The sequence below is a fragment of the Hippoglossus hippoglossus genome, chromosome 22 (genome assembly GCF_009819705.1).
Source record: "Hippoglossus hippoglossus isolate fHipHip1 chromosome 22, fHipHip1.pri, whole genome shotgun sequence".
Lineage (NCBI taxonomy): Eukaryota > Metazoa > Chordata > Actinopteri > Pleuronectiformes > Pleuronectidae > Hippoglossus > Hippoglossus hippoglossus.
The window spans coordinates 2,751,459-2,776,483 of record NC_047172.1 but is presented as its reverse complement, the minus strand read 5'-3'; the positions used below and the strand labels follow the sequence as shown (position 1 = coordinate 2,776,483).

General features: G+C 41.2%; 1 protein-coding gene across 1 annotated transcript in view; it reads right to left on the bottom strand.

The window, feature by feature from the left end:
• The window catches only part of LOC117756496, a 105,031-nt gene that overhangs the window by 62,446 nt on the left and 17,560 nt on the right, over positions 1–25,025 (bottom strand). Inside the window, exons 6-10 of the mRNA XM_034577042.1 lie at positions 23,135–23,236; positions 15,482–15,586; positions 15,093–15,350; positions 3,998–4,103; positions 3,817–3,863 (exon numbers count right to left, since the gene is read on the bottom strand). Of these exons, the coding sequence (XP_034432933.1) occupies positions 3,817–3,863; positions 3,998–4,103; positions 15,093–15,350; positions 15,482–15,586; positions 23,135–23,236 (618 nt within the window). The remainder of the gene's footprint in view (positions 1–3,816; positions 3,864–3,997; positions 4,104–15,092; positions 15,351–15,481; positions 15,587–23,134; positions 23,237–25,025) is intronic.

Genomic DNA, 25,025 nt, shown 5'->3' with positions numbered 1-25,025 from the left:
CAGTGATCAAAGTGCTCTGCATCATGGCTTCCTGTTGTATTTGTTTGTGTGCACGAGCACGAGGATCATACGACGACACAGCCCTGCCACAGGTTGACGTACGAAAGAAACTCCACTAATGTATCAGGACTTGGAGGAAAGTTTACTTGAGTCGTTTTCACACCTAAAAGTCTGAAACCAACATTGTTTCCATTTGATCTGTTTAGATTTGGTTTCACATTGTAATTCATGGAGCGCACTAAACATTTGTCAGAGATACGTACGTCCTGTGGTCATCAGCTTCGTGGACTGAGACCACCTTCACTTGACATTGATTAGATTGTAGACAACATGTGTTTCTGACATCCACGTGTTCAGGTGCTGTATTCACCAAGTGGTTTGAATAAAGTGCATGTGAAAAAAGGTCGTGTTTCGTTTGATGGGAGAAAACTAATGAACCCAGTGATTTCATTAGTTTTGTTGGAACTCTGTCATCATTTAGATTTTACTCTCACAAAATGAACTTCCTTGTCGTTCAAGCATTAAATCATCAGAGGTGAAGACAACAAGAAGTTCTGTTGAAGTTGTGAAGAAGTTGAGGCAGCATTAAATCAGAAAGTCCAAACTCTGCAGTTCTAGTTTTCACTCTGCAAACGAACCAAACCACGGTTCAGTTTGACCCTGAACGCCTCTTTTGGTCGGAGGAACCTTTCACACCTGATATTTAAATTCAGACAAAACTGAAAAGTCAAAGGGTCGTGAACAAACCAGGAAGGTGTGAAAGTGTCTTTAGAAACTAACCTGTTGTGGTTATTGTACAGATAATTTCAAACATGTCTGAAAATGGATATTTTTACCTCCAGTATTTTGATTTATTTCCATTACAAAGACCGATCTTCATGTTTATGTATTTTACTTGTTTCATCACTTTGTGTCACACAAGGACTTTAACTGTCAATAACTCACTTTAGTTAATAGTTAACATTTATTTATTTATTATGTCGACCTTTTGACCTCATTTATATTACATTTCTCTCTCTCTCTCTCTCTCTCCCCCTATCCCTCTCTCTCTCTCTCTGTCATGGCGGAGTGAGTGTGGAAGTGAAAGTGGGTTTAAGACAAAATTTACTGAGCTTTATCATTTAGGTTTATGTTTGTTTGTTCGTCTTTAGTTGTCTAGTTGTTGTTTTTCTGTTTAGATTAGTTTGCTGAGTGAGTGTGTGAGTGTGTGTGTGCGTGTGTGCTAACAGGCAGCATGCCTGTGGTTGTGGCAGCAGCAGCCGAGTTTGAAAGGCTGACTCGCCGGCATGCCATCAAGGTGATCCCCTCAGTGGCATGTAGTGTGGCAGAGGCCGCGCTGGCTGTGGGGAGGTGGTCGGGTGTGACTCGGTCAAGTCGGCCTCTCGGATGAACGGAGCTATCGTAATGTTTCTAGATAATACGGCGAAGGTGAGCGAGGTGGTGGAAAAGGAGTGGTGAGCCAATATAAGGCCTTTACCCCCTTTCTTCATTCTCTTTCTACAATCCCTCCAAGGAGAGAAGGCTGTCCAGCCTCTTTCCCTGCATCGCCGAGGGGAGAAGCCTGGCTTCCAAGATAGTCTCACCATCTCTTCCTGGTTTTTACAAGAGTGTTTTTAAAGTCTGGAACCTTTTAAAAAAAAGAGCGAAGGCAACTGGGGGACTCCCTGCACTGGCTGCTGCAGGAGCCTGTCCTGTATGGGACCATTTTAGATCAACCCCGCTGGGCACAAGTCACCTTGTCCAGAGTGCTGCAGGCTGCGGGGGTCTCCACGCTGGGCCAGGTGGTGGAGCTAGCCGGGCCTGGACTAGAAGACCCCACAGGTCTGGCCAACAAACTGGGGATTAAATCCGAAAGAACGATGGAGGGGGTACTTGACCACTGGAGGAGAAGACTGGCAGATCAGGACATCTTGGTTTTAAACACTTTTAAAGATGGTTCCATTTCCCCCAATGTGGAGGACCCTTTCTCCGCCACTTTCCTGGCACTGGATGTAGTTTTCTGGACCTCTGGTGCAGACGGCTCGCCCGGTCTCCCTGGAGGGAGCTTCCGGAAAAACTCTCTATGGGCTAATGGTAAAAACACTTAACATAAAAAAAACTGAATGGACGGACTGACACTGCTTGGAGGAGCTATTTTGGTGGAGCCCAAGAAACCGCAACTCAGTGGAGGTCGCTTTATAAACCTCCACTGAGTAAGAGACACGGAGACCTCCAGTGGAGGTTGCTCCACGGCATCATGGCGGTGAACGCTTTTGTCTCCATAATCAAGAACACAGTGGAAGACAAATGCCCTTTTTGTGGTAGAAAGGAAACAATCTTTCACTGTTTTTATGAGTGTCACCGTCTCTCTGATTTGCTTCTGTTTTTACAAGTTGTTGTTACCAGTTTTAAAGAGGTTTTTAACAAGCGGGTTTTTATTCATGGTTTTAAATACACTCGCCAACAAAAACAGAAAAGCCATCTTTTAAACTTTGTTTTAGGGCAGGCTAAGATGTCCGTGTACATAACCAGGAAGAGGAAGGTAGAGCAGAACCTCCACATTGAGTCGGTCCCTGTCGGTGTCAACATGATTAGATCCAGACTGTTGGTTGATTTTAGTTTTTATAAAGCAGCAGGTGACCTGGACTCTTTTAATGATCTGTGGTGTTTTCAAGATGTTTTATGTTCGGTGACAACTCGAGAACTCCTTTGTGCTGATTATCTTGTGTGATTCTTTTATTTATTTATTTAAAGCTAAATGTGTAATTTAAAATAATTTATCAGGTGTTTCAATGTGTATTGTCAAAAATAGTGCCGAATAAAGTTGTTTTCAAAATTCAAAATTCTCCCTCTCTCTCTCTCCCTCTCCCTCTCTCTCTCTCTTTCTCTCTTTCTCTCTTTCTCTCTTTCTCTCTCTCTCTCTCTCTCTCCTCCTTTTGTTTCTGAAATGCTCTGATCAGTCTTTATATATCTTCCCCTTTGTTAGATCTGTTTTTGTCTTTGTTCAGGTCCGACTCTGTTCAGTTACATTTGGTTAAAGTTTATAAAACTTAAGTTCTGTTCAGTCGACCCCTTATGGACCAGAACTCTGTATTTTGTTCACTTTTAGTTAAATAAAATCTTTTATTGTTGAAAACCATTCAGAATATTTATATTCCTCTCGAGGGTCATTTTAATCATTTCCACTCATTTCACGCTCTATATATTTGCTTGAATTTGATTTTTTTATATTCATATCTATTTAAAGTAGAGTTTACAATTAAACAGTATAATATCAGCCTCATTTACATTTTATGTAATAAGGGTTTGATAACGACACCATAGGAATATATATCAGCTGATGTTTAGTATCATAAATGTTTTATATCCCCAATATCAGTATCTCCACTACATGCACTTCAGATAACTATTAGGAATCCTGTCTCTTTGATTCTTTTGAGTCATATCAGAGTTGTAGAGAGAGCTTCTCAGTTAGCGGAGCTTTCAAGACCATGACTCACTTTGTGGAGAAAACAGAAAGGAAGACTCGTCTGCTGTCAATCGCCTTTTAAAAAACACAACATCTACCCACTGATTTTGCTGTGGAAGAGTTAACGAGGTTAACGAACCCAACAGTTAGATACACACCTGCCGAGACTCTGCCTTGCCGTATCGCATCTCGATGGCAAAGTGCTCACAGTTGTTAGTGAGAACGTTGTACTGTAGCTCGCTGCCCACCATCTCACAGGCCTCCTTCACTATGGTCATAGGCTTACGAGCCTCGTACTTTTCATCCAGCAGATTGTTGATGTGGTAACGATGATCGCCGACCACTTTGGCGAACTTCTCACGCTTCACCTCTCCTCTGCTGCTCAGAAGCTCCGACGAGCCAGATGAGTCACCACCTGTGTGTTTTATAGAAAAGACAAACAGGAAGAACAGGGAGGCAAAGAAAGAGGAAAGGAGGAAGGTGCCATCATGAAATACACGTCATGTCCATGTGATATTCTAACGTGAATATAGTTATCACTTCACTCACCGTCTGTAGTGAAATGAACCACTTCTTGTCCTCCGATGTAGACGGCCCAGTGCTGATAGGGTCCATCACGGAAGATCTCGATCAGGTCTCCTTTATTTCCTTTAAACTAAAAAGAAACATGAAAATACAAATATAAATAACAAACTGGACATGTAGTCAAAGTAAATGTGCAGTGATCAAAGTGCTCTTCATCGTGGCTTCCTGTTGTATTTGTTTGTGAGCACGAGCACGAGGGTCATACGACGACACAGCCCTGCCACAGGTTGACGTACGAAAGAAACTCCACTAATGTATCAGGACTTGGAGGAAAGTTTACTTGAGTCGTTTTCACACCTAAAAGTCTGAAACCAACATTGTTTCCATTTGATCTGTTTAGATTTGGTTTCACATTGTAATTCATGGAGCGCACTAAACATTTGTCAGAGATACGTACGTCCTGTCGTCATCAGCTCTGCAGTTCTTACTTTCACTTTATCTCTGTCTCTTTGTCTTTGTTTGCTCCCTTTGTTTCTGAAATGCTCTGATCAGTCTTTATATATCTTCTCCTTTGTTAGATCTGTTTTTGTCTTTGTTCAGATCCGATTCTGTTCAGTTACATTTGGTTAAAGTTTATAAAACTTAAGTTCTGTTCAGTCGACCCCTTATGGACCAGAACTCTGTATTTTGTTCACTTTTACTTAAATAAATCAGTTTATTGTTGAAAAGCAGCTGTGATCACACACTTCATCCTGTTTATTCTGGTTTCTGTTGTAAACTCTTTGATAGAATTACATTTTGAAGCTGGCGACCACTGCATTACGTGAACAACCTCAAAGTGAAGTTTGTTGATATATTTTAATCTACACCTATTTATGACATCATGTCTGCGCCTTCACCTTGTCACACACAAAGAACATTTAAACTGTTTCACTCTAAAGGGACAAAAACTAAATCTACTGTAACTAATGAGCAGCAGGAGACTCACCCTTCGTGCCATGTCTTCAGCTCTTCGTCTATCAGCTTCTGACGCATCCTTTGTGTGTGCACTGGATTACCGCAGTTAAAGAACCTGTATAACCTGCCTGCACGGCCCTAATGTAACAATACTTTACTAGTAGAGGGCTGAGTTTCATTTCTCGTGAATTGTGCAGCAGGTGCGTTCAGGTTTCGACCATTTGTGACGCTGTGAGAGAACATTTGCACGATATAAGTACTGAGGTGGCAGGTGAGTCACAGCCCGAGGATCAGATCTTATGTTCAGGAAGGCGTCCAAACTGGGAGAGCTGTAAGTTTCACTTCTCCCCAGCTCCTCATTGAGCGTGAAACAGGAACATCCCGTCGTCCATTTAGCTCTGCAGGATGTTTGGAGAAATCCCCCCCCCCCATGTGTCATGGTGCAGCTGAACACCCCTCACCTCACCCTCCCCTTCCAAACATGAGAGAGAACCTGTGGCAGCTTCCGTCGTCATAGAAACTCAAAAGGTTTAGTTTGTCCAGTCTGGGCTACTGTAAAAAACATGGCTGCCTCCATAGAGAGGACCTGCTCCTGATGTAAATATAAAGTATTTAAATATAAAGTATGTTCAAATAAAGTATTTAAATATAAAGTATTTTCATATAAAGTATTAAAATATAAAATATGTTCATATAAAGTGTTTAAATATAAACGACCCATTCTAGGGTAAAGAAAACAACGACACAGCCCTGCCACAGGTTGACGTACGAAAGAAACTCCACTAATGTATCAGGACTTGGAGGAAAGTTTACTTGAGTCGTTTTCACACCTAAAAGTCTGAAACCAACATTGTTTCCATTTGATCTGTTTTGATTTGGTTTCACATTGTAATTCATGGAGCGCACTAAACATTTGTCAGAGATACGTACGTCCTGTCGTCATCAGCTCTGCAGTTCTTACTTTCACTTTATCTCTGTCTCTTTGTCTTTGTTTGCTCCCTTTGTTTCTGAAATGCTCTGATCAGTCTTTATATATCTTCTCCTTTGTTAGATCTGTTTTTGTCTTTGTTCAGGTTCGATTCTGTTCAGTTACATTTGGTTAAAGTTTATAAAACTTAAGTTCTGTTCAGTCGACCCCTTATGGACCAGAACTCTGTATTTTGTTCACTTTTACTTAAATAAATCAGTTTATTGTTGAAAAGCAGCTGTGATCACACACTTCATCCTGTTTATTCTGGTTTCTGTTGTAAACTCTTTGATAGAATTACATTTTGAAGCTGGCGACCACTGCATTACGTGAACAACCTCAAAGTGAAGTTTGTTGATATATTTTAATCTACACCTATTTATGACATCATGTCTGCGCCTTCACCTTGTCACACACAAAGAACATTTAAACTGTTTCACTGTAAAGGAACAAAAACTAAATCTACTGTAACTAATGAGCAGCAGGAGACTCACCGTTCGTGCCATGTCTTCAGCTCTTCGTCTATCAGCTTCTGAAGCATCCTGTGTGTGTGCACTGGATTACCGCAGTTAAAGAACCTGTATAACCTGCCTGCACGGCCCTAATGTAACAATACTTTACTAGTAGAGGGCTGAGTTTCATTTCTCGTGAACTGTGCAGCAGGTGCGTTCAGGTTTCGACCATTTGTGACGCTGTGAGAGAACATTTGCACGATGTAAGTACTGAGGTGGCAGGTGAGTCACAGCCCGAGGATCAGATCTTATGTTCAGGAAGGCGTCCAAACTGGGAGAGCTGTAAATTTCACTTCTCCCCAGCTCCTCATTGAGCGTGAAACAGGAACATCCCGTCGTCCATTTAGCTCTGCAGGATGTTTGGAGAAATCCCCCCCCCCCCCCACTCAGATCAATGTTGTTGTGCTTTTTATGAAAAGCAGCTGTAATACAGTACGTCCTGGTCCCGGGCCAAGAGCCGTTTTTAAAAACTCTTCTTTCCTCTATGTATTTCCTCTCTGCTCTCTTCTGGTTGTCTTCAGCTCATTGACAGTGACAGAAGCCAGAGGAGATCTGACACCAAACATTCATCTCACTTCCTGTCCTTCACTGCCGCCTTCGGCCACAGCACCTGTTGACCTGCTGCCTCGTCTGACCTCACACACATATACTCTATGATTTCTCTCGCTTTCTTTCTTTCTTTCTGTCTCTCGTTCTACAACACTAGCAAATCCCACTTCATCGGACGTAATCTCAGCCGACACTGGACGAGAGGTGGATCTTCATTGTGAACAGGGCCACCTACAATTTGACATATTCAGGCTCAGGCTGGGTCGAGCAGAGAGGACATTACATGTTTTCGTTGACAGCACATCGAGACCTCATCACCAAAAGCTCCTCGTCTTTGTCTGCAGCTTCTACGTGCTCGGCTTCGCTTTTTCATCCTGCAGTATTTTGTCCTGTGTTAGAAACGTCATCAACACACCCACTCGCTTGCAGTGACATTTTCCTACTGTATTCTCACGTGGACTCACTCTGACCTCATCTGGAGCTCTAGGGAGCGGGCAGGAAAAACTCTAGAACAATATCTGGGGTTCAGGGGATGAAAGCAGAAAAACTGTAATACAATAGAGGAACGAGACAATTTCCAGGTAACTTTCTTTTCCTTGTGTCTCTCAGTCCTTCTTTCTAATATCATTATCTCCCTCATATCCTTTTATTCCTTCCTCCCTCATGACCTCCCTCCTGCTCACGCTTCTACCTTTGACCTTTGACCTTCCTCGCTGAACTCTGCAGCATGTGTGTGCTGGGTTTAATCAGAGCCCCGAGGCAGAAAGCACAGCTCTCATCCGGCACTGGTTTCATCGCGTGCCCCCCTCGTCTTCCTCCTAATCTGCGTCCTGTGGGTGCACACTCCCTCTCCTCCTGTGACTGAGGAGCAGCGGTAAAACCCTCGTCGAGCTTCGACCGGCGGACTCTCATTCCTCCCTCCTCCTCCTCCTCCTCCTCCTCCTCCTCCTCCACGCTCACTGCAGGTTCAGACAGGGCCGTGGTCTTTGATATGCTAATGCATTCCTCTTTTTCATGTCTTTAAAGTATCGACTGGTGGTTGTGCGTCCGCAGCTCGATCCTCGTCTGAGAGAGGGGGGAGATATTGTGGAGAGCGAGATGCTTAGTCAGTGATTTGCAGGCTTTTCCCTCATCGAGTCTTAAAAAGAAGAAACCAGTTGAACCAGGTGAGAACGACGTTCAGGCGTTCAGGAATTTGTGGCGGTGGCAGGGGCGTGGCAGCCGGTGGACAGACAGACGCTCACCTGGCGTTCAGGTGAGATTCCTGTAAAAGCTCAATCACAAGGTAACAAAGGTGAAGTCACTTAAAGGGCAAGAGATAAACATGCATGATTAACTATTACGTATTGAAATTGTATGCATGAAATGATACCAACAGCTTTAAAATGTGAGCTTGTGGAGTCAATACATAATCTTATATAGAACTAAGAAATGTTTCCTTTGTCTTTCATTCATATGAAATTAAATGTATATGATACAATCATCATTAAAAACTCTTCGCTTTGGCCTCTTTGGTTTTTATCCCAGCAGATTTTATTTATTTATTTATTATCATCAGTATTTTGATATATTACGTATTGCTGTTTTCTTGTTGTACCTTTTACTTTGAGAAGCACTTTAGTCAAACAATTTGTTTTAAATGTGCGATAAAAATAAGGTTGACATTGTCATTGATATGTAGTTTGTGAGAAAGTGAGAAACTCCTCATAATGATTTACACGTTGTTGGGACCTGGTATTTGTGAACTACAGTTCGGCCTACATGTGTAGTCAAAAGACTAAGGCCGCATCTCCTTTGTTCTGGAGAAAACCAGAGCCTCCAGAACTCAGTCTCCCAGGGTGCGTCAACGTCACACAGAGGTGTGAAAACCGACCGGGGACACAAGTTTCAACCACTATTGGTCACTCTGGGCCCCATGACCCATGAGGTCACCATGCCAATATAAGCCCAGTTCTCGCCCACTCCTTTCTCTTTCCACGAAACTCTCAGAGGAGAAGGGTGGCTGTCCAGCTCACTCTTTTCGATTCCTCAACTCAACGCAACCCTCCGAGAGGAGCTCACCTTTTCGGTCTGCTCAAATTCAATGGAGGAGAGGTGCAGCTTTCCACTCACCTCAACAAGGAAACCTCCTCCCAATCCAAGCTCTACCAACCTTCAAGCAGCGACACCAGGTCCTGCTTAACAACGAACAGCAAAACTGCTGCATCGCACAGCAGAACCACAAAGGCAGGAGCCACAAACCAGCAAGACGACTTCACAGAACTTCGAACAGCACAGCAACCCTTTTTTTTCCTTTCCATGGACGGGTAACACAACTGGGCTTAATAATTATACTAGGCTAAGCAAAGACTGTTTATTCGATTCCTTGTGATGTTTATAAGTTTGATTCGTGTTGCTGTGATATTTTGGTTACAAGTTATTTGAAAGTTAATGTTAGTTATGCTCTTCAGTCTTTCTCTGCATGCATCTAGTAACTTTCTCTAATTTGACACCAACACAGACACACGCATATCTCAGCACCCTTCTCTCTGACTCCCGCTTCATGTCGTAAACAGGGGGGGGGGGGCGTTATCTTTGGAGTGGCCAACCGCCATTTTGGAAGCACGCTCACTCACACACACACACACACATACTCACATACACATCTTTATATATCAAGTACACCATTAGTGATTTGTGTTTTTATACTTTATTATCTTCATAATGTTTTTCTTTCACAAATGTCAAGAACTCTATATCTTCAACTTAGATGACTATCTATATGGTAATTTTGGTTATAGTTATTAATTTAATTGTTAATCAGAGTTCCAAATTTGTAGTTAGTACTTTTATGAGACTTCATCAATAAATTGGCTCTTTTCCTTCCTTTGAAGGGTGAAAAAAAATGATGACACCTTTCTGCGGCAAAACCTGCCTGAAGGTTAAAATTGTTAAATCTGCCAGATCAGACTGAGTACTACATTGAGTATGATCCAATGAGTGAACAAAACTCTTGGACAGTCCAAAAATGACCTTATCACTGTATGTGCCACTCTCTCTGCATCTAATCTAACAATTTACAATGTCAAATTTTCCTTTTTTTTCTCACTTACCTAGTAAAGAGCACAGGTTATTCATATTGTACTGTCATTGTAATCTGAATTATTTGTCTAACTTGAATCTTGCTTAGCCAAAGTAGATAGTATAAACAAATGCCCAGATGTTAGCATCCAAATGAACTGAAAATTAACTTTTCCAGCTGTGGACTAAACATGTTCAAGTTTCGCCCTCAGGAACACACGTCAGGTGTGATCCTGAGAACGAAGGGGGGATGTTGGGACCTGGTATTTGTGAACTACAGTTCGGCCTACATGTGTAGGCAGAAGCCTAGAGCACATGTTCTTTGTTACCGAGACAAACCAGAGCCTCCACAACTCAGTCTCCCAGGGGGCTTAAACTTCACAACGAGGTGGTTAAATGCGCCCTGAACACAACTTTCAACCACTATCGGTCACTCTAGGCCCCATGACCCATGAGGTCACCAGGCCAATATAAGCCCAGTACCCCCTCTCTTATCTCTCTTTCGACTCATCTCTTCTACTCAACTCTCCAAGAGGAGCTCACCTCTCTTTCTGCTCAACTTCAATGGAGGAGAGGTGCAGCTTTCCAGCTCTCCAGCCAGGGAAACTTCCTCCCTAACCAAGCTCTACCAACCTTCAAGCAGGCCTGCCTGGAGCAGACGGCTAAAACCTTCCAAAGGCAGCGACGTGAGAGCCTGCCCAAGAACTTCAGCACAAGAGCTGTATCGCACAGCTGAACCAGAAAGGCAGGAGCCACAAACCAGCAAGACGACGTCACTGGAATTCGAACAGCACATCAACCTTTTTTCCCTTTTCATGGACGGGTAACACAACTGGGCTTAATAATTATACTAGGCTAAGCAAAGACTGTTTATTAAATTCTGTGTGATGTTCATAAGTTTGATTTGTGTTGCTGTGATATTTTGGTTACAAGTTATTTGAAAGTTAATGTTAGTAATGTTAAGCTCTTCAGTCTTTCTCTGCATGCAACCAGCTACTTTCTCTAACCTGGCACCAACACACACACACGCATATCTCCCCACACATGTCTCTGACCCCCGCCACATGCCGTTAACATTCCAAAGGGCGGTTTGTTATCTTGAGAGCACACTAACACAGACACACAGACACACACACACGCATACTCACATACACATCTTTATATAGTAAGTACACCTTTAGTAATTTGTGTATTTATACTTAATTATCTTCAAAATATGTTTTTCTTTAACAAATGTTGTTTTCATTAATGCTGCATAAGTGTGAATTTTGCCAAATTCTACACTGTCAAGAACTCTATATCCTTCAACTAAGCTAACTATCTTTATGTTAATTTTGGTTATAGTTATTAATTTAATTGTTAATCAGAGTTCCAAATTTGTAGTTAGTACTTTCATGAGACTTAATCAATAAATTGTCTTTCTTTTCCCTTCCTTTGAAGGGTGGTGCCCCGAGGTAACTTTAATCAATTAAAGTTATTATTTAATGTTAATATTTTTTATATTTTTTCTGATTACCAAATTTATTGTCAAGTCTTTTAACTGTGTTGAACAACAACCTTTTTCTCTCCAGATTGCACAAGTGAGATTGTTTATTTAAAAAGTTTAAATCATAATCACTATCAGCTACATGCCAACATTCATTGTTGCCAGTGTTTGGGATTTGTTCTTGTTTTGTTCTTGTTGTCTTCCTCTTCCTCTTAACTGCTGGAACGACTGTGAAACAGAGCTGTACAGAAAGCAAATGCACAATCTACTTGGATACGCATTTGGCAACTGTGGCGACCGAAACACCCACGGCTGAGACGCCCACGGCTGAGAAGCCTGTGAACAAAGCTTTAAAAACCTGCGAGAGACAAGATGAGACAAACCGTTATTTTTTAAACAATCGACAAACTGAAGGTCAAAACATTTAGATACATTTTTATTGAAATATAATCTGGACGAGTGGAATGCCACTCAGTAAAGCTCTGCCACAGTCCCCTCATGAAACCACACTTAAAGGTTCAATGTGTAGAATCTAGTGACATCTTGTGGTGAAGTGTCAGGTTGCAGCTGAACAAAGTATTTAAATATAAACGACCCATTCTAGGGTAAAGAAAAACAACAATTCATACAATTTAGATGAAACACACTAGTGGAAACATCACTAAGATTATTGTATATTCAATTTCTGCCAATAGATCCTTTCACCTAAATCTTACACACTGGACCTTTAATGGCTGTGAGATGGTTGGTTTCACGTTCTGGATTATTATGTATACGACACAGTGAAGGTGACAGATGAACCCAGTGATTAAAGAGTTTGTTCATCTTCCTGTAGTGTTTGAAATATCACAATGGACTCACATCTGCATGTATTCAGTTGCAGGAGATTGTGTTAAATAAATAAATAGAAAGATAAATAGATAAAGGGCTCAATAAAATGAGTTTTAACTACATCTGTTCTGCTGTGATTAGAGTTGAAATGTATCAGAAGCTTGTTTACTCTATTATAAATCATGTTCTGATTCATTCTGTTCACATGGCATCTGAGTTTATTATAAAGACGATTGTTCATAATGTAAAGATGTGGTTTCCCTGTGGGCTGCAGAAACTGAACTAAACAAACTAAACTTTACCTGATTAAACCTGTTTATAAAACAGATTTACCAACAATAACATTAAATTACTATTACTACTATTTAAAGATGTATCTTCCACATTATTAATCAGTATTTCCTCTGCAATAGCCTTTCAGAATATTTATATTCCTCTCGAGGGTCATTTTAATCATTTCCACACATTTCACGCTCTATATATTGACTTCAATTTGATTTATTTATATTCATATTATTTTAAAGTAGAGTTATTAGTTAGTAATATCAAGCCTCATTAACATTTTTTTATGTAATAAGGGTTTGATAACGACACCATAGGAATATATATCAGCTGATGTATTAGTATCATAAATGTTTTATATCCCCAATATCAGTATCTCCACTACATGCACTTCAGATAACTATTAGGAATCCTGTCTCTTTGATTCTTTGAGTCATATCAGAGTTGTAGAGAGAGCTTCTCAGTTAGCGGAGCGTTCAAGACCATGACTCACTTTGTGGAGAAAACAGAAAGGAAGACTCGTCTGCTGTCAATCGCCTTTTAAAAAACACAACATCTACCCACTAATTTTGCTGTGGAAGAGTTAACGAGGTTAACGAACCCAACAGTTAGATACACACCTGCCAAGAGTTTGCCTTGCCGTATCGCATCTCGGTAGCAAAGTGCTCACAGTTGTAAGAGACAACGTCGTACTGTAGCTCGCGGCCCACCATCTCACAGGCCTCCTTCACTATGACGGAAGGCTCGCGAGCTTTGCGCCTGTTGTCCAGCAGATTGTTGACCTGGTAACGGTCATTACTGACCACATCGGCAAACTTCTGACGCAATACTTTTCCGTTGCTGCTGCCTGGATTTGACGACGCGCAAGATAACAGACCACCTGTGTGTTTTATAGAAAAGACAAACAGGAAGAACAGGGAGGCAAATAAAGAGGAAAGGAGGAAGGTGCCATCATGAAATACACGTCATGTCCATGTTTTATTCTAACGTGAATATAATTATCACTTCACTCACCCTCGTTCACTAAATGAACCACTTCATTCTCTCCGATGTAGACGGCCCAGTGCTGATAGCCCCATCGGGAGATCTCGATCAGGTCTCCTGGTTTTCCTTTAAACTAAAAAGAAACATGAAAATACAAATATAAATAATAAACTGGACATGTAGTCAATGTAAATGTGCAGTGATCAAAGTGCTCTTCATCGTGGCTTCCTGTTGTATTTGTTTGTGTGCACGAGCACGAGGGTCATACGACGACATAGCCCTGCCACAGGTTGACGTACGAAAGAAACTCCACTAATTTATCAGGACGTGGAGGAAAGTTTACTTGAGGTTCTCCCCGACGTTCACGCTGCGGGGTTAGACTGCGGTTACAGTCAAAGATGAGTCAAAAAAGGATTAAATGCTCAGGTGCACAATTCAGAAAGCGCTGCAAAGTAGAGGAGGAGAAGAAAGAACAATATAGAGGTAAGAATCACCCCGATTGTGGAAAATCATTAATGTTTATTTTTGTCGACATAAATAGCTAGCTAGCTGTCAGTACAGCAGATTTAAGGCTCTTTTTATATTTTTTATTATATATTTTTATTATTTTTTATAGCCTACAATTTTGTCTGCCTGTGTGTGCATCTGTATACAGTCCAAAGGTTCTTGGGGATGCATGACAATTTGCGTTGTGTATGTTGGGGGGCGCCAAAGGGTTCGATAACGACACCATATGAATATATATCAGCTGATGTTTTAGTATCAGAAATGTTTTATATCCCCAATATCAGTATCTCCACTACATGCACTTCAGTTAACTATTAGGAATCCTGTCTCTTTGATTCTTTTGAATCAAAGAGACGATCGAGGTGGCAGCTGATGATGGATCCTAATGGCGGCAGTGGACAATGACTGTGGACTATAGTGGCATCCGATCTTGATGGTGGATCATGATCGTGATGGCTGCTGACCACAGACTATGATTGCAGCAGGACTCAGATACTCGACCATTACTGACATTAATCCATCAATTCACTGACCTTCAGTTATGCTACAAAGTGTTTATTCTTATCAATGCTGCTAAAACCCTTATCTTGATGATGTTCTCCTTTACACTTGACATCTATTGCACTTCTGTCCGTCCTGGGAGAGGGATCCTCACATGTGGCTCTCTGAGGTTTCTACGTTCTTTTTACTCTGTTAAAAGGTTTTTTAGTAGTTTTTCCTTACTCTTGTTGAGGGTTAAGGGCAGAGGATGTCACATCATGTTAAAGCCCTATGAGACAAATTGTGATTTGTGAATATGGGCTATACAAATAAAATTTGATTGATTGATTGATTTTGAGTCATATCAGAGTTGTAGAGAGAGCTTCTCAGTTAGCGGAGTGTTCAAGACCATGACTCACTTTGTGGAGAAAACACAACATCTACCCACTAATTTTGCTGTGGAAGAGTTAACAAGGTTAACGAACCCAACAATTAGGTACACACCTGCCGGGACTCTGCCTTGCCGTATCGCATCTCGACAGCAAAGTGCTCACAGTTGTAAGTGGCAACGTTGTACGATAGCTCGCGGCCCACCATCACACAGGCCTCCTTCACTATGACAGAAGGTTCACGAGCCTTGCGGCTTTTATCCAGCAGAATGTTGACTTTGAAACGGTGATTGCCGACCACATCGGTGAGCTTCTCACGCTTCACCTCTGCTCTGCTGCTCAGACTCTCCAACGAGCCAGATGACTGATCACCTGTGTGTTTTATAGAAAAGACAAACAGGAAGAACAGGGAGGCAAAGAAAGAGGAAAGGAGGAAGGTGCCATCATGAAATACACGTCATGTCCATGTGATATTCTAACGTGAATATATTTATCACTTCACTCACCGTCTGTAGTGAAATGAACCACTTCATTTCCTCCGATGTAGACGGCCCAGTGCTGATAGGGCCCACGGAATATCTCGATCAGGTCTCCTAGTTTTCCTTTAAACTAAAAAGAAACATGAAAATACAAATATAAATAACAAACTGGACATGTAGTCAATGTAAATGTGCAGTGATCAAAGTGCTCTTCATCGTGGCTTCCTGTTGTATTTGTTTGTGTGCACGAGCACGAGGGTCATACGACGACACAGCCCTGCCACAGGTTGACGTACGAAAGAAACTCCACTAATGTATCAGGACTTGGAGGAAAGTTTACTTGAGTCGTTTTCACACCTAAAAGTCTGAAACCAACATTGTTTCCATTTGATCTGTTTAGATTTGGTTTCACATTGTAATTCATGGAGCGCACTAAACATTTGTCGGGAGATACGTACGTCCTGTGGTCATCAGCTTCGTGGACTGAGACCACCTTCACTTGACATTGATTAGATTGTAGACAACATGTGTTTCTGACATCCACGTTGTTATGCCATAATGCATGAAACGTGATACCATAAAATGGTGTGCCTTTCGGCATTCAATAAATCTGGTTATCAAAATAAAAATATTAATTATTAATATTTTATTATTAATATTAAATAATAACTTTAATTGATTAAAGTTACCTCGGGGCACCACCCTTCAAAGGAAGGGAAAAGATAGCCAATTTATTGAATAAAGTCTCATAAAGGTTATAACTACAAATTTGGAACTCTGATTAACATTTAAATTAATAACTATAACCAAAATGACCATATAGATAGTTAGCTAAGTTGAAGGATATGGAGTTCTTGACAGTGTAGAGGTTGGCAAAATTCACTTATGCAACATTAATGAAAAAACATTTGTGAAAGAAAAACATTTATTATGAATATAATAAAGTATAAAAACACAAATTACTAATGATCTAATTGCTAAACAAAGATAGGTATGTGTGTATACATGTGTGTGTGTCTGTGTGAGTCAGCGTGCTTTCAAGATGGTCGCTGGCCAAAGAGATAACACCCTTCCCCCACCTATTGGAATGTTTACGACCTGTAGAGATAATGAGGTGAAGAGTTATGCGTGTGTCTGTGTGTGTGTGTGTGTGTGTGTGTGTGTGTGTGTGTGTGTGTGTGTGTGTGTGTGTGTGTGTGCCAAATTAGAGAAAGTTACTAGATTGGATGCAACGAAAGACTGTGAAGAGCATAACAGACTAACATTACTTTCTCAATAACTTGTACCCAAAATATCACAACACCACAAATCAAACTTATAAACCTCACACAGAATCGAATAAACAGTCTTGCTTAGCCTAGTATAATTATTAAGCCCAGTTGTGTTACCAGTCCGTAGAAAGGGGAAATAGGGAAGTTGCTGTGCAGTTCGCAGTTTTGTGTCGTCTTGCTGGTTTCGGTTGAGCTGTGTAGCTCAGTTGCTGGCTGAAGTTTGCAAGCAGGACATCGAGTCGCTGCTAGGACGTTGGTAGAGCTTGGAGGGCGAGGAGGTTTCCTTGGTGAGATGAGCTGGAAGCTGCACCTTTGTGCTCCTCTCGAAGAGTTGGATGGGAAGAGAAGATGTGAGCTGGAGAAGAGGCTCAACAGCCTTCCCTCCTGTAGAAGGATTGTAGGAAGAGGCAGAAGAGGCTCGCAGCCTTCTCTCCTTGGAGGGAGTGTAGAAAGAGGGTGAAGAGTTGGATAAACCTGGCTTATATTGGCCCGGTGACCTCACAGGTCATGGGGTCCAGAGTGACCAATGGGAGTTGAAACCTGTGTCCCTGGGGTGGTTTTCACACCTCTGATGGCCCCTGGGAGACTGAGTCTTGGAGGAACATGCGGCTTCAGGCTCTTGACTGAACATGTAGGCCGAAGTGTGGTTTCACAAAGAACCTTGGCCCAACAACGTGTTCAGGTGCTGTATTCACCAAGTGGTTTGAATAAAGTGCATGTGAAAAAAGGTCGTGTTTCGTTTGATGGGAGAAAACTAATGAACCCATTGATTTCATTAGTTTTGTTGGAACTCTGTCATCATTTAGATTTTACTCTCACAAAATGAACGTGCTTGTTGTTCAAGCATTAAATCATCAGAGGTGAAGACAACAAGAAGTTCTGTTGAAGTTGTGAAGAAGTTGAGGCAGCATTAAATCAGAAAGTCCAAACTCTGCAGTTCTAGTTTTCACTCTGCAAACGAACCAAACCACGGTTCAGTTTGACCCTGAACGCCTCTTTTGGTCGGAGGAACCTTTCACACCTGATATTTAAATTCAGACAAAACTGAAAAGTCAAAGGGTCGTGAACAAACCAGGAAGGTGTGAAAGCGTCTTTAGAAACTAACCTGTTGTGGTTATTGTACAGATAATTTCAAACATGTCTGAAATTGAGGGTTAAGGGCAGAGGATGTCACACCCTGTTAAAGCCCTATGAGACAAATTGTGATTTGTGAATATGGGCTACACAAATAAAATTTGATTGATTGATTGATTGAAAATGGATATTTTTACCTCCAGTATTTTGATTTATTTCCACTGCAAAGACTGATCTTCATGTTTATGTATTTTACATCAATTTGTGCCACACAAGGACTTTAACTGTCAATAACTCACTTTAGTTAATAGTTAACATCTATTTATTTATTATGTCTACCTTTTGACTTTATTTATATTACATTTCTCTCTCTGTCTCTTTGTCTTTGTTTGCTCCCTTTGTTTCTGAAATGCTCTGATCAGTCTTTATATATCTTCCCCTTTGTTAGATCTGTTTTTGTCTTTGTTCAGGTTCGATTCTGTTCAGTTACATTTGGTTAAAGTTTATAAAACTTAAGTTCTGTTCAGTCGACCCCTTATGGACCAGAACTCTGTATTTTGTTCACTTTTAGGTAAATAAATCTGTTTATTGTTGAAAAGCAGCTGTGATCACACACTTCATCCTGTTTATTCTGGTTTCTGTTGTAAACTCTTTGATAGAATTACATTTTGAAGCTGCATTAAAATGATAATGTTGTATTTCTCCCGACTAAAACAGTTTTCACTGTAAAGGAGCAAAAACTAAATCTACTGTAACTAATGAGCAGCAGGAGACTCACCGTTTGTGCCATGTCTTCAGCTCTTCGTCTATCAGCTTCTGAAGCAGAGTGTGTGTGTGCACTGGACTACTGCAGATAAAGAAACTTTATAACCTGCCTGCACGGCCCTAATGTAACAATAATTTACTAGCAGAGGGCTGAGTGTCATTTCTTATGAATTGTACAGAAGGTGCATTCAGGTTTCAACCATTTGTGAAGCTGTGAGAGAACATTTGCACGATGTAAGTGTGGCCAACGAAGTGATTGACTAGTCTAATTTAACATTTAAATAGTCCAATCACGAAGAAGCCAACAACGCCAACCTGGAATATTAATCCAGGGAGTATTGATGACTTCCCACCAATATTAACCATAAGGCAATCAGGCTCAGTACACTGTGGAGCGTGAGATGTGGTTCCATCCGACAATAATATATTTATTTCAAATCACAATTTAAATCTTTAAAAGAGCCATCACACCTTTCACATGTAAGAAGGGGGGGGTGGGGGGGGGGGGGTGGTCCAGGGCTGAGGCAGGCTAGTGAACGTGGAGGGGTTTCCCTAGGAGAGTCACCACAATCACACGTGCACACACATCCTCACGCGCACACACACAACAGTGGAAAACCGGATTGGGGGTGAATAGCACAGCACACAGGAGGGAGACAACGCCACAGAAAACACCAGCCTCCACCACCTCAGGCTCTCAGCTCCTGTAAAATATAGAGTGAACACACATCAGTAGGGCTCCATACGGTTCAATCAAAGAAACAAAAATAAAGAAACAACCCCAGAACAATATCAATTTATACCAGTAAAACTACAAAAGAACTCAATCCACACAATTATTCTAAAGCCAAATAAGTCTGATAAATCAATTCATGACAGGGGCTAAATTATATACAATAAACAAAAGAACAGGGAATAATAGAGACCCAGAAATCAAGCAGACACATATCAGACAAAACAACAAAGTAAAGCAAACGAAAGGTAAAGCACAGGAAAGCCAGGCTAAATGAAGCAAACGACAGGTGGAACAAAACAAGCACGTTAAGACAACGCAAAGTATATTTACCTATTACTCTGTGGTGGTCGCTTAGCTCAGGGGGGGGGGGGGGCTATGGTGCACAGCTGTGTCGTCGGCCAACAACAAAGCACCGGTTAAATAACCAGTAGTGATGAATACTCACGAGGCCGAGGAAGAGTGAACATACCAACAGCACCTTAAGGATCAGTCCTGGCGAGGGGGGGGGGGGGTCCACCTTGAACCACTACAAAGTCATACAATGAGAAAAGACCCAGAGAGGAGAACAATGCGGTGCAGACATTTCTGCCGCTCTCTTACCTGCTCCACTATTCTGCCACATAAGTATTGAGGTGGCAGGTGAGTCACAGCCCGAGGATCAGATCTTATGTTCAGGAACACGTCCAAACTGGGAGAGCTGTAAGTTTCACTTCTCCCCAGCTCCTCGTTGAGAGCTTGAAACAGGAAGGCCTCAGTCAGAGCAACACTGGGATCCCGTCGTCCTTTTAGCAGGATGTTTGGAGAGATTCCCCCCCCCCCCTACTATCAATGCTGCTGTGCTTTGTATGAAAAGCAGCTGTCATACAGTACGTCCTGCTCCCGGGCCAAGAGACACTTGAACCATCACAGGTTGTGTAACCCTCATCTCAACACTTACATCAGACCCACTTTCAAAAAAACGTCCTGACTCTGGAAAAACACCTTTATTTCCACAAATGTCTCCACTTGAAAGTTATAACACTCATATTGGTCCTCACAGAGATAGAGACATAAGAGCATGCACCCCCACACACACACACACACACACACACACACACACATGCAGCATGTAGATCTGTGTGAATCCTCCTGGCTCCACCTGCCTCGTCTGTAACAGGCTCCACATGTGAACAGTGTCGGACTGTGATGCAGCACAATGTTGGCACAGACACGACGGAGGATAAACACCCTCTCAGCTCATAACTAGAGCACAAGAAAAGCATCACTGTGTTCTCCTCTTCCTCTCCGCTGCCCTGCTCCACCTCTCACCGCTTCATTTACTTTGTTCAAAAACACATCTAACATCCTTTTATTTTCCTGCAAAGTTCAGATACGCGTTTCAAAAGTAACATAACACAACGTGTTGAAATAAAAAACACATCCATCGTTGGGAAGATAGTTTTCATTTTATTCTACCTCGGTCATTACATTGATTATATAATGAAGACTTGATCACAACCCAACAAATTAGTTGGATGAAAAATGGAAAGATGTGATAAATGTCTTTGCTAAATATATTTTTTAAATGAGGAAAATCATTTACACTGAAGAAATGTATCTTAAATTGTGTTTTATTGCAAATAAATTGTGTGCAAATGATTATTTGATCCGTTTAAAAAGTGAAAAATTACATGAAAGACAAAGAAACATCCCTAACATCACATCACATCACATTTCAATTAGCTGACGCTTTTATCCAAAGCGACAATAAGAGCATCAACCATGAGAGAACAAACCCAGAACAACAAGAATCAAGTACAATTTGCTTCAAGAAAGCCAAACTACAAAGTGCTATATGTAAGTGTTATATAAGTGCTACTAGATATATATAGGTGCTACTAAACAGATATAGAAGTATATATTTTATCTTTTATCCAAGGTGAAGTCTGAAGAGATGTGTCTTTAGTCTGATCATCCAGATGATTTAATGCCTTATTGTCTTATCGGATTCAAGGTCAAGTCTTTTAACTGTGTTGAACAACAACCTTTTTCTCTCCAGATTGCACAAGTGAGATCGTTTATTTAAAAAGTTTAAATCATGATCACTGTCAGCTACATGCCAACATTCATTGTTGCCAGTGTTTGGGATTTGTTCTTGTTTTCTTCTTGTTGTCTTCCTCTTCCTCTTAACTGCTGGAACGACTGCGAAACAGAGATCTACATAAAGCAAATGCCCCAACTGCTACAGCGGCTATGGCGGCTACGGGGCCTGCGACGACTGCAGCGACTGGGGCGGCAACGGCGACTGTGATCAATGTTTTAATAACCTGTGAGAGACAAGATGAGACAAACTGAAGGTCAAAACATTTTGATAATCTTTCATTGAAATATAATCTGGACGAGTGGAATGTCACTCAGTAAAGCTCTGCCACAGTCCCCTTATGAAACCACCCTTAAAGGTTCAATGTGTAGAATCTAGTGACATCTAGTGGTGAAGTGTCATGTTGCAGCTGAACACCCATCACCTCACCCTCCCCTTCCAAACATGAGAGAGAACCTGTGGCAGCTTCAGTCGTCATAGAAACTCAAAAGGTTTAGTTTGTCCAGTCTGAGCTACTGTAAAAAACATGGCTGCCTCCATAGAGAGGACCTGCTCCTGATGTAAATATAAAGTATTTAAATATAAAGTATGTTCATATAAAGTATTTAAATATAAACGACCCATTCTAGGGTAAAGAAAACAACAATTCATACAATTTAGATGAAACACACTAGTGGAAACATCACTAGGATTATTGTATATTCAATTTCTGCCAATAGATCCTTTCACCTAAATCTTACACACTGGACCTTTAATGGCTGTGAGATGGTTGGTTTCACATTCTGGATTATTATGTATACGACACAGTGAAGGTGACAGATGAACCCAGTGATTAAAGAGTTTGTTCATCTTCCTGTAGTGTTTGAAATATCACAATGGACTCACATCTGCATGTATTCAGTTGCAGGAGATTGTGTTAAATAAATAAATAGAAAGATAAATAGATAAAGGGCTCAATAAAATGAGTTTTAACTACATCTGTTCTGCTGTGATTAGAGTTGAAATGTTTCAGAAGCTTGTTTACTCTATTATAAATCATGTTCTGATTCATTCTGTTCACATGGCATCTGAGTTTATTATAAACACGATTGTTCATAATGTAAAGATGTGGTTTCCCTGTGGGCTGCAGAAACTGAACTAAACAAACTAAACTTTACCTGATTAAACCTGTTTATAAAACAGATTTACCAACAATAACATTAAATTACTATTACTACTATTTAAAGATGTATCTTCCACATTATTAATCAGTATTTCCTCTGCAATAGCCTTTCAGAATATTTATATTCCTCTCGAGGGTCATTTTAATCATTTCCACACATTTCACGCTCTATATATTTGCTTTATTTATATTCATATCTATTTAAAGTAGAGTTTACAATTAAACAGTATAATATCAAGCCTCATTTACTTGTTATATGTAATAAGGGTTTGATAACGACACCATAGGAATATATATCAGCTGATGTATTAGTATCATAAATGTTTTATATCCTCAATATCAGTATCTCCACTACATGCACTTCAGATAACTATTAGGAATCCTGTCTCTTTGATTCTTTGAGTCATATCAGAGTTGTAGAGAGAGCTTCTCAGTTAGCGGAGCGTTCAAGACCATGACTCACTTTGTGGAGAAAACAGAAAGGAAGACTCGTCTACTGTCAATCGCCTTTTAAAAAACACAACATCTACCCACTGATTTTGCTGTGGAAGAGTTAACGAGGTTAACGAACCCAACAGTTAGATACACACCTGCCAAGACTCTGCCTTGCCGTATCGCATCTTGGTAGCAAAGTGCTCACAGTTGTAAGTGGCAACGTCGTACTGTAGCTTGCTGCCCACCATCGCACAGGCCTCCTTCACTATGACAGAAGGCTCGCGAGCTTTGCGCCTGTCATCCAGCAGATTGTTGACCTGGTAACGGTGATTGCCGACCACTTTGGCGAGCTTCTCACGCTTCACCTTTCCGGTGCTGCTGCTCGGATTTGCCGACGAGCCAGATGAGCAACCACCTGTGTGTTTTATAGAAAAGACAAACAGGAAGAACAGGGAGGCAAAGAAAGAGGAAAGGAGGAAGGTGCCATCATGAAATACACGTCATGTCCATGTGATATTCTAACGTGAATATATACTCACCGGCCACTTTATTAGGTACACCTTACTAGTACTGGGTTGGACCCCCTTTTTCCTTCACAACTGCCTTAATTCTTCATAGTATAGATCTAACAAGGCGTGGCGTTTAAACGATGCTCAATTTGTACTAAGGGGCCCAAAGTGTGCCAAGAAAATATCCCCCACACCATTACACCACCACCACCAGCCTGAACCGTTGATACAAGGCAGGATAGTTCCATGCTTTCATGTTGTTTACACCAAATTTTGACCCTAACATCTGAATGTCGCAGCTGAAATCAAGACTCATCAGACCCGGCAACGTTTTTCCAATCTTCTATTGTCGAATTTTGGTGAGCCTGTGCGAATTGTAGCCTCAGTTTCCTGTTCTTAGCTGACAGAAGTGGCACCCGGTGTGGTCTTCTGCTGCTGTAGCCCATCTGCTTCAAGGTTCGACGTGTTGTGCGTTCAGAGATGGTATTCTGCAGACCTTGGTTGTAACGAGTGGTTATTTGAGTTACTGTTACCTTTCTATCATCCCGAACCACTCTGCCCATTCTCCTCTGACCTCTGATGCCTAAATGCATTGAGTTGCTGCCATGTGATTGGCTGATTAGCTATTTGTGTTAACAAGCAATTGAACAGGTGTGCCTGATAAAGTGGCCGCTGAGCGTAGTTATTCCTTCACTCACCCCCTCTAGTGAAATGAACCACTTCATTCTCTCCGATGTAGATGGCCCAGTGCTGATAGGCCAAACGGCTGATCTCGATCAGGTCTCCTTTATTTCCATTAAACTAAAAAGAAACATGAAAATACAAATATAAATAATAAACTGGACATGTAGTCAAAGTAAATGTGCAGTGATCAAAGTGCTCTTCATCGTGGCTTCCTGTTGTATTTGTTTGTGTGCACGAGCACGAGGGTCATACGACGACACAGCCCTGCCACAGGTTGACGTACGAAAGAAACTCCACTAATGTATCAGGACTTGGAGGAAAGTTTACTTGAGTCGTTTTCACACCTAAAAGTCTGAAACCAACATTGTTTCCATTTGATCTGTTTAGATTTGGTTTCACATTGTAATTCATGGAGCGCACTAAACATTTGTCAGAGATACGTACGTCCTGTGGTCATCAGCTTCGTGGACTGAGACCACCTTCACTTGACATTGATTAGATTGTAGACAACATGTGTTTCTGACATCCACGTGTTCAGGTGCTGTATTCACCAAGTGGTTTGAATAAAGTGCATGTGAAAAAAGGTCGTGTTTCGTTTGATGGGAGAAAACTAATGAACCCAGTGATTTCATTAGTTTTGTTGGAACTCTGTCATCATTTAGATTTTACTCTCACAAAATGAACGTCCTTGTTGTTCAAGCATTAAATCATCAGAGGTGAAGACAACAAGAAGTTTTGTTGAAGTTGTGAAGAAGTTGAGGCAGCATTAAATCAGAAAGTCCAAACTCTGCAGTTCTCACTTTCACTTTCTCTCTCTGTCTCTTTTTCTTTGTTTGCTCCTTTTGTTTCTGAA